Source organism: Nestor notabilis, unplaced genomic scaffold (genome assembly GCF_000696875.1).
Source record: "Nestor notabilis isolate BGI_N333 unplaced genomic scaffold, ASM69687v1 scaffold762, whole genome shotgun sequence".
Classification (NCBI taxonomy): domain Eukaryota; kingdom Metazoa; phylum Chordata; class Aves; order Psittaciformes; family Psittacidae; genus Nestor; species Nestor notabilis.
The window spans coordinates 105118-115527 of NW_009918537.1; the positions used below are offsets into that span (position 1 = coordinate 105118).

Consider the following 10410-nt stretch of genomic DNA (forward strand, 5'->3'; position numbering starts at 1 on the left):
CAAAGAACATGGCACATGGGCTATCTTAGAAAGGTTTCCTCTTACTTAATTTGTTTTTTGGAAAATCTAACGTTGACTTTATTTTGCTTTCTTACCTGACGTCAAGCTTGTTTTCTATACCTATTCATGAAAGTAGCCTGGTTGAAAATCTTGTGGCATAGCTTTCACTTGTTTTAAAAAAAAAAAAGGTCACCGTTCTACTCTGATTTACAAACAGAACTAAGGGATAAGTCTTGGTTCCAAGTTGCTGATAATTTTTTCCTTGTATTACTGGATGTAGTTGCCATTTTTCCTTTGTTTTATGAAATGTTCTAAGCCTAGACATCTCTCTCACATCATTAGTGATGTGATCAGTCTTCATTTTCTGTTTATGCTAGACTTAGATCATGTTGGAAATGAGCCATACGCATTTTGGAAAACGTAATGCAGATAGTTTGTCTTAAGTCTGTAGCTTTGCAATATGGTACAGTTTAAATGTACTGAAAGGGAAAATATTTCCCAAGTTATCTGTGAAAGGTAGTTAGGTCCATTGTTCCATTAATTCATTTCTTTCTGCTGTTAGTCTAGGTCAGTTGTCAGAAAGTCTAATGCAACAGTTATACAGTTCTTTGCTGTTGATATTGTGATCTTCTGAGATTTAAAGCCAGAACATAGCCACTTTTTTTTCATAAAGGCAAATCAATCAGTTAACTTCATACTTATGTAGAATACATTTCATTGCAGTTTAGGTGGGAATATCTAATGTGAGATGCATATTGGAAGAAATTAAAAATGGCACCTGCACACCCTACACTCTTGTCTTGAAAGTGCTGCTGTCCCAGGTCCCTCCATGTATTTGTGTCATACAGGGACTATTTGAAATAATTTTTTCAAGTTTACTTGATATCACTGATATTTTTGTTTCATCTTTCTCTCTACACATTTGCACATTCAAATAAAGTGATACATCGTGATGTAGAATGACTGTAAAGTACTATGTGAATTAGAGCAGACTCCTGTGTGTTGATGAATAAATCAAAACAATTACATTGACAAAACTTTCTATACTGCTTCATCCTCATGGTTATCACTGCGGTGGATTTTGCAGCTATGTGGTTAACTAACAATATTCAGCTTGTCAGAAGATTTCAAAATTAATACAGTGGTCACCAGAGCTCTGATCCGTATACCTCTAGCTCTACTGTAGGGAACTTCAACAGAATCAGTTACTGCTCTGGACTTCATCTCAGAAGATTTAGGTTCTGTTCCTGGCTTTTCTGCTGGCTTTATGGGAAGGCCTCTTGATATCCAGTCCCATCCGAAAAACAGAAATAATATTGCAGGCTTTATTTTCAAGTAGCTTGGAGATAAGTAGATGAAAATGAATCTGTAAGAAGCAGGTTTGATATTCAGTTGGAAATTCATGTGCCTGACTGCTAAGTTCTCTGTGTTTTAACATATTCTTGAATTAGAGCATTGATCTTATACATTGAGAGCAAAGGTGGTTGAATGAGCGTGTTTTGTGACAGTAGGGATCTGAGAATAAGCCTTGCAGAGGGTGTAAGTACTAATGCCTACTGAACTGCCACAGCAGAGCACCTGTGGATCTGTGCTGTCATCTCCTTGGAGGATGCTCCTTTGTGTTCTTGGTCAGGCTGCAACAGGGCATCTTTTTTACAGAGTTAGAGGCTCAAGTAAGGAAACAAGATCTGTGGGTCATTTGAAATATGGACAATAATAGCAATTTTGTTTGTGCCTGAGAAGAGATGGGCTTTGTCAAAGTCAAATTGTACAAGAGGTTGTAAAAAGCCATGAACCATAAATACATATGGGGAAAATAGTTACTATAGATATTCACAATAGCTAATAAGAACTATGCTGATGATTTAAAGACTTCTAATCTTTGCAGCTCTCCCTGTGTTACAGCTGCCTTAAATAGCTCAAACATCTCAATCAGTAGTTTTATCTTTCATGTTGATGGATTTTGTGTGCTTTGTGGTGACAAAAGACAGGGTAATTTGGAGTAACATGATTTCTGGCATATAAATAAGGTGTAGTTCTTTTTCTGCATCAGTGAAGTTAGGAAATAAAGCTTTTTCCATACAAACAGGGACACCTGCTTGTGGTTAACTGAATCCCCCAAATAAATAAAAACTTGAGAATTAACCTTTTTTTTTTTTTTTAAAGTGAAAACCACTCCTAGGAAAAAGGTAATATTGACTATTTTGGAATACTAAATTCTGTCTGGATTTATAACATAAGATATTATTTATTTCTGTTTGCTCAAGAAATTCTTGAAAATTATTCTTAAAAAGTAATGTAGCAGTTTTCACGTTGGCTAAAGATAGTGGTCCGTCTTTCAGAGATGGACCTTCTTTCAGAGAATGATGAAAGTAGGTATCTATGGGCTAGCTTACAGAAAAAAGTTTCTTTTGAGTCCTTCTGTAAATAAAGGATGACTTGTGACCAGGAAGAGAGACTTCTGCTGTAAGGTCATAACCCAGTGAAGTTCCTTGTTGCCTATGTAGAGTAGCATTACAAAGAGACCTGCATGAATTGTGGAAATCCCCTTGAAATTCCCCAGGTGTCAGCTAAGTCCTTTAGAACCTGCCTTCTTTAAGTCAATTTGAAAAATGTCATCTAAAAAAGTCCCACATGGACATGTGTTTCATATAGTTACGCACTGGAGAACTCCTCTAAAACCTGTACGTTAATCGAGCTAGCTTAAAAAAGCAGGAAACACTCAACAGCAGAAAATATAGTTGAGGTCTGTCCTGGCTTCTGAGAGGACCTACCTGTTCCCCACAGTGGAGGCAGCAGGCTGGGGGATTTTGAGCAGCGCACATGTTTTAAAAATGGTGCCAGAGAGAACAGCTTCCAACACAGCCTTGCCAGCGTTAGCTGACCGGACTGTCTGCTGTTTATGACTGTTTTCCGAACTGTTCCGTGCAATAGCAGAAGAATTAGTGATAATGGTTACAAAGTACTGGTAGCTGCTAGTTCTTTTATCACAGGTACATATCCTAGGAGTAAATCTGTGTAGTGCAAGAATGAATATACCAACATTTGCTGACCTCATCTCTGTACTAAAGCTGTATTGGTTTAAGCTAGTGTGGGAAAACTGTGGGCAAAATAATATTATTCAGGTAAGGATGATGTGGACATAGTTCATAGTTCAACTCCTATTAAAAAAAAGAAAAAAGGCTTGTTAACTGCAGTCCTTGTAGTACAGGGTTGAAACTATTGTTTTAGTCATGTGGGCTCTGAGTATAGTTGAGTGTTTGAGCACAAGGCAGCTCAAGTTCAAATCCTTTTTGCAAATTGATACAGAATTGTCAAGGTCAAAATATGCAGGAAAACTATTACAGCTGTGCTTATGGCAGAATTTGGATGAATTCCCAAGCTCAGCTGAAAGATGGTTGTACCCAAGTTAGTTAAACGCTTCTGCTTTCTTTGTATTCACAGATATAGATGAATGTCAGTATGGCAATCTCTGTACAAACGGACGTTGTGAAAATACGGAGGGGTCTTTCAGGTGTATCTGTGGCCAAGGTTTCAAACTCTCTGCATCAGAGGATCAGTGTGAAGGTAGGAAAAAATATATTTAAAATTCATAAGGTTGCAGTTACCTTTTAGATAATATTCTTCATCTAACAGTATTCGTTTCAACAGAGAATCAACAAATATACAACACTGAAGCTAGATAACCAAAAATGTAAGAATATGTATTTCCACTTTATGGCTTCATTGGTCAGGTCACATTGAAGATTTTGCCCTTTGTTATAAAGCAAATCAAGAATGTGTAGTAATATCTATATTGTTGAATAGGAATTTCTGCAAATCCTTGGCATCTCTGTCATTTTGGAGGTTTGGGGATAGTGGCTTTCACTGCCTAAATTGCTTTTCTTTCTATCTTTTTTTTTCTTTCATGTGGGTAAGTGGAATCCAAAAAAACCAGGCTGTATCCTCTTGGAACCCAGCAGTGTTAATTAACACTGAGCTGATGCCTGCATTGGTGTCACTGCATTTCAAGCAGTACATTTGGGAGAGAGAAAGTTTGGTGTCTTATTTCTGAGAACAGAACCTGTACCTCCCAAAGTTTCAGGGTCTGCATTTCTTCAACAAAATTCACATCTGGACTGCTCCAGTAGAACAAATTTAGGTCTGAAGTCAGAGCAGAGTAGTCTGAGACAGAACCTACAGTGTGTGCAGGAGGAATTAATATCCTTAGGGAGAGGGGACTTACTGAAACTTCTCCCCGAAGGTAAAAATCTGGGAGAATGTCTCCAAGATGCGGAAGCACACAGAAACCTGAACATTTCTTTGTCAGATCTTGGTTTTTCTTCTTTTCCCTTCCCCCTACCCTTTCCTAAGTGTCTGTGTATAGCACCAAACACTTTCAGACTTCTAAGTGCTAAAAATAATACAGTAAAACTAAATGATCATTCATATAACTTTGTCAGGAAGTTTGAAACAAAACATCAGTGTAAGTGAAGTGTCTTGAGTGAGTTAAATGTGCTGTCCAGGACACACAGCAGACTGGTCTTGGGGAAACTATGTAGACAAAGTTTGACTGCTTCCTCTGAGCCTTCATGGAAAAGGGCCCTTGCCAAGCTGAGCTGGCATGAGCAGACTGTTCTTCTTAAAGTGCAGCCTTCTGAAGTAAGGACCCATACGCGTGCCCAGATGCTTCATGCAGCCCTGCAGATTTCAGTGATCCTTAAATTCAAAACTTCTGTGGTCGCAAGGGACCATTACTCAAGAGGTCAGACTATGTAGCCATAACACAGACCTGAAAAACCTCATTGAGTAACTTTCTCCTGTTTGAATTGGAGAATATTTTCAGAAAGACATTCAGCCGTGTCTAAATCCTAGAAGTGACTAAGAACATACCATATCAATTTAATTACTGTTCTTTAACAAGTATTTTATACATAAGGGAGGGAAAACAGGCTTTCTAGCTCAAACAAGACATGTGCTATGTTCTGAATTCAAAATGCCATTCCCTTCCAATATTTTGAGTTTTTCATAGGAAAATTTCAGTTTGATGTTCAAGTCCATCTGTTAACCCAGGCTGACACCGGTTTGTAAGAACTGAAGCACTGAGGGATTAGCAGTGGTTGTGGAAGCAAAGAGACATTTCCTCGTATTTAGAGGATTAATCCTGTTACAAGGCAAGTATTTAAAGGAGCCTTAAGGTACAACTTAATAGGAGAACAGCCTGTCAGTGTGCATCTGAAAACCACACCCTGTTAAAAGGTGGTGATTCTGCTGGAAAGTATTTTGTGGGTTTTGCTGACTCACTGGAGTCACTGGTTTGTTACCATTGCCAGATAAAAAAGAAACAAAAGCAGCTCTCAAGCAGCTTGAGTGTGTATTTGTGTGTCTGTGCGTACCCATTTGTGGATTGAGGGATATATTGACACTATATGAGAGAATGCTGAATGCAGTCATTACAAGGAAACCATCCAATCTGCAGTTGCGTATTTTTTATGCATTATATACTGTCTGTATTTGTTAATAACTAAGACTGAGAAAAGCAGTACTGGATACTGACACTCTGCTGTGCTGTTTTGTTCACAATGGTTATTGTATCATTTGATTAGTAACTGGTATTTTCAGATGTGTTATGTTTTCACTGTCTCTTTTGCTACAGATATAGATGAATGCCAGCACCGATCACTTTGTACAAACGGACGCTGCAGGAACACAGAAGGATCTTTCAGATGTATTTGTAGTCAAGGCTTCACTCTGTCATTCACTGGAGATCAGTGTGAAGGTAAACTTGTGGACTTAAGCTACTGATTCTTTTTTTTTCCAATGAGATCTTGAGAATTTCAGCTATAGGCATCAACCCTTTTGATAATGGGGCAGAAAGACAGACTACTTCTGTTTCTTTCTCTGTGCTTTTCTGTCAACCATTCAACAGTCCCCACCTACACAGGCACGTATTTAGTGGATTCTTAGAAATAGTCCCTGTCATCTTTCCACATACAAGAAACCAGCACATGCATTTCCAACAGTAAGATTGGAAGAGCAGTTGACATTATTACCAAAAACAATTAAGCCTTTCCAAACTTGTTGCTCAAATTCTGCCACAGAGGTTCTGTATTACAAAAGCTTCTGCCAGCATACACTATTCACATGGGGCCCTGCTAAGTTAAAACTCCTTCTCCAGCTGGTTTTGGGAACCTGTAGCCAGCTACCACAATTCCACATGTGCACCAGCAGGAAAAAATTTAGTATAAGATGAGCTCCAGGGGGATCTTCTGGAACTCACAGCTTTCACTGTCTCAGAAGGCAATCTACATACTGAGCTTGTAAAAACAAAAATAAGAGGTGAAAGAGGTACAGTAAATGTAGGTTGAAACGCTGTGTTATAGAAAACAAGAAACATTTATTATCTCGCAAGGAGAACAATTTAGTTGACCACTAATTGTCAAACATGTTTTTGCTAATGAATTATTTCAAAGCTACTTCCTCTTCTCGATCGTCGGCTATACCCCTTGACGTGGTCAGTCTGCTGCACTACTCATGGTCACCTTGAGCATGCAAAATTGCTTAGTAGCAAATTTCGGGAAAGACTGTACCTCAGTTGCTTCCTTATCTCACCCAATGGGTGAGGGGGAAGAAAAAAACTCCCTGTTAAAGTCTCACCATACATGTGGTATTTGTACATAAAAGCTTTCCAGTCTCTGGTGTGCTTTCTGTAGCTGCTGATGCCATGGAAGATACAGTTTCTTACTGCTGTTCTACCTAATAATGTTCTGCTGCTAGGTTATCCTCCACACAGCACTCTAGGAAGCAGTTCTCACCTTCTCCCCCACAGCAATAGGTCAGGAACCCTCCTCTTCAAGTGATCCAGGAAGAAGAGACAGTTTCCTGAGACAACCAAAAGGTGTCTTCTCAAGTCAAACCTGTAATATCAAGCCAGACTTTTATAATCAATTATGTTACTGGATTGTCTGTATTCAATGAGTGACAGCATCTCTTGAAGTTTTCACCAACAAGGAATAAGAATATCTTACAAAATCTCCTCAGCACAGAGATCCTCTTTGATGCTGAAGAATCTGGTCACAGAAGAACTTAACACAATCTTCTCAGAGTGAAGAGTGAAGTGGCGAATACTAGCATCACTTGCATCAGCTTCAAGAAACGTGGGCTGATGATGCAAGGCACTAGAAACTTTTGTCAAAGAATTTTGCTCTCACCTGACTTTACGACTTGTGACAGATGCAGACATACTGTGTCAAGAATCAAAGAAAAATGTGATGGAATGGATCTGTGGTCCATCCTGCCTCCCAAAGGCAGAACAGACCATATGGTGTCACTCCTGACAGGTACCAATCTAACCTGCTCTGAGCAGGCCTCAGCAGATGAGATTTCAAGCAGCCTGTGCCAGTGCTTTGTTGTCCTTGTGTTAGATTTTCTTTTTTCCCTAATGTGTGATGGTAATCTTCTGTTGCTGCATGAGTTCTTACCTCGTCCATCTTCAGCAGTAAAAGGTTCTTTCTTCTGCATAGCAGAGAGATGATGAGAGAGTGGGATACATAGCTGTTTCAAGCATTTTTGGTTACTTCATCAAGAAGTCTTACAAACCATGAAGTCTGCAGAGAGAGGTTTTGAATTAGTAAATGCTGTTAGCATGTGTGAACATAGGAAATGGTGAGTTAAACCATCTTGTAGTGAAGAAGAGCAAATGAAATACAGAAATTAATTTAAACCCATTGTAAACATTGAGGACCAAATGTTGCCAGAACTTCTCTTCAGACTGCTTTGGTGCGTTTCATAGACAAAGTAGTCATGGGAACTGTTGCTGCTCTTTGTCACTATGCAGTGGCCTCTCAGGGCAAATTCATGCTTTATCTTCTCTTCCTTGGTGCTGTTCAAGGGCAATTTTCAACAAAAATAATTTAAGAAGCTCTTAAGGCAAAAGAAAAGGGATTGGGTCATACAAGGAAAAAGAATAAAACTACTTCCTCGTCACAGGGTCTTTGTCTCATTTGCAACAGTCCGTAACCACATCTTTTGGCTTCTTCACCCAGTGACAGAGTGGTTAATTTCTACAGATAGTTTGTTCACTGAAGATTTTCATAAATGTTGCAAATCCTGCAAAAAATCTATTTATCTCTTGAAGTGGAAGAAATTCTTTTGTGCTTTCATTATATGTCTTCAATATTTTCTGAAACACAGAATATTACAGACTACTTTTTGCACCTTGGAAACAAAGTTTGGACAGACTGTGCTCGTTCTGCTGTCAGTAAGAACAATTTGTGCGACTGCTTCATCTACTATACATTCACCTCTCTTGCTTTTCCTCACCTTGGGATGTAACTATTTTTGAAGACTCCTTGAAGTACTCAATGCACCTTTAGGGAACTCAGTTGACTATAAGTTTAAATCTCACGTTCTTTTCATGGCTTTCCTTATGACTCAGTTCAGCCAGATATGCGCATGGACTACAAGGCAGAACTTCCGTAAAGAGAGTATTACTGTGAGAAGACATCCGGAGTTTCTTCTCATGATGGCTTTTGATTTTTGGATTAGCCTATCTACCTGTTTTCTTACACAGGTAAAGAGGAGGACAAAAGCAGGAAAGAGAGAACAAAAACTGTGGGTATAGAGAAGCACAGCTGTGTGGAAAAAACAGTCTCATTCAAATTCCATCCAGTTTCTCGGGCTCAGGGATGAATGGGCGGACATCTGTCACATCAGAGGGTACCCGAAAATGTATCAGGCTGTAGAGCCACAGTGATGAGCAAATCACTTGCAAGAAATGTGCTTAACTATTTAATAAGGATTTCTTCTACTTCAGAAGCTTTCTTAAAAACATAGCAGCTCAAGAAGCAGTTTGCTGGTTTGATCAGTGTACACTTGTGCAAACTTCTAGGGATATTGCAGAATTATGCTGTGCTCATTTTCAGCTGTGTGTTTTGCAACTCTCTGGCTGGTGTTTTTGTCTGGAAGCCTTTGCACAGTATTCCACTTGTTTAAGAATGAAGTTAATTTGCAAATAATTGTTCTCTACATTGGTGTGTACATGCTGTGTATGCATCCTTGCACTGAACTCTTCAGAAAACAAGAAAGCTGGACTGAGACCTTCAGTTCTATCCAAGAGCAATAGTCCACATGTCCATTCCTGTCATAAATGCCTGTATCCCCTGTAATCCAAGGCTGAAGTACCTGTAGAGACTTGCTATTTTCTGCTTGGAAATTAGGAGCCTGGAAGTACATGACCATCTTCAGGTGGGCTGTACACACACCCTTCTACTTGAAGATCGAAAAAGAGGTTATTTCCTAGTAGTCAGAGGTCTCCAACATGCATGACCACATGCATGTTTATTTTCTGTCTGCCTTATGCTCTCATTCAGCATCTTGTTCTTGAGATGAAGTGACATTGAGACTTTCTGCTGTGTTGCTCCGAATATGGGGGAACTCAAAGTGTAAGTGAATCTCTGACCTTGTCACAACAGACATGAAGTATAAATGTGCACCAGCTGGACTTACATATCAACTATATATCTCAAAGAACTCAGGTTACTGGAAAAGAGTCTATCTGAAGCATAGGAGGCTATAGTGTTCTCCTAGGACCCTTCAGAGATTCTGCTAGCCAAAATGCTCAAGACATGCATATGTAAAGGGTAGTAAAAAGCACCAAAGATCTCCAGCATGAGTCACTGTATCTGATTTTTCTGGACATTCTTGTGCAGCAACCATAGGACCTGTGAAAAGTTGCATTTGAGGGAGGTTTGCATCCTATATAGAAAATAATGAGTTTTGACTGAATTTGGCAGAAGATGCCTTCTTCTTATGAGACTTGGCATTTACTCAGCGCAAGGGAGTCATTCATTTTTTTTCCTTCATGTTCCTAGTCAAAATTAATTGCTGTTTTAAATAATCCACAATTTATTCCTCAGTTCAAAAATTATCATAAAACGTGGTTATCAAAAGGTCACAACTTTGTCAGCATGAAGTGCAGTTTTATCTGCAGTGACATTCATTTATTTAAGAAAGCTATCCCTATTTCTTATTTTTATCAAATAGATTAAGTCCCAAGGATAATTGCACTCTGATACAGTGTGGGCTTTCCAGAGATAAGTGTAGAAATGAGGTCATGTCCTCATTTTTAATTATAATTGTTTTTCATTCCTGAAACACAGGAAAAAGTTACAGTTCTAATCAGCTAGAATCCATGCTTAAGAAATGAGAGTAATCAAAGGCAGTGGAAAAAGTCTTTGATAACTAACTGTTTTTCAAAGGAAACTATCTGCATTATCAGAGCAATAGACTCAGTGAATTGTGAGGTAGGGCACTGTGAAGGCAGCGGAAAATTGCTTCTGAGATGCTGCTTTTATTTGACTTATTTTCTGTTTGCTTTTAAAACTTGGAGGCACAGTCATCAAATGCCTTGTGACCTTCAGCTGTAGGGAA

The 10410-nt window shown here is 38.9% G+C and overlaps 1 protein-coding gene across 1 annotated transcript in view; it reads left to right on the top strand.

Annotated features, from left to right (window-relative positions):
• Positions 1–10410, top strand: part of LTBP1 (latent transforming growth factor beta binding protein 1) — a gene marked incomplete at its 3' end in the record, with an annotated part of 105829 nt that overhangs the window by 72865 nt on the left and 22554 nt on the right. The window contains exons 16-17 of the mRNA XM_010009747.1: positions 3445–3567; positions 5636–5758. Coding sequence (XP_010008049.1) covers positions 3445–3567; positions 5636–5758 — 246 coding nt within the window. The remainder of the gene's footprint in view (positions 1–3444; positions 3568–5635; positions 5759–10410) is intronic.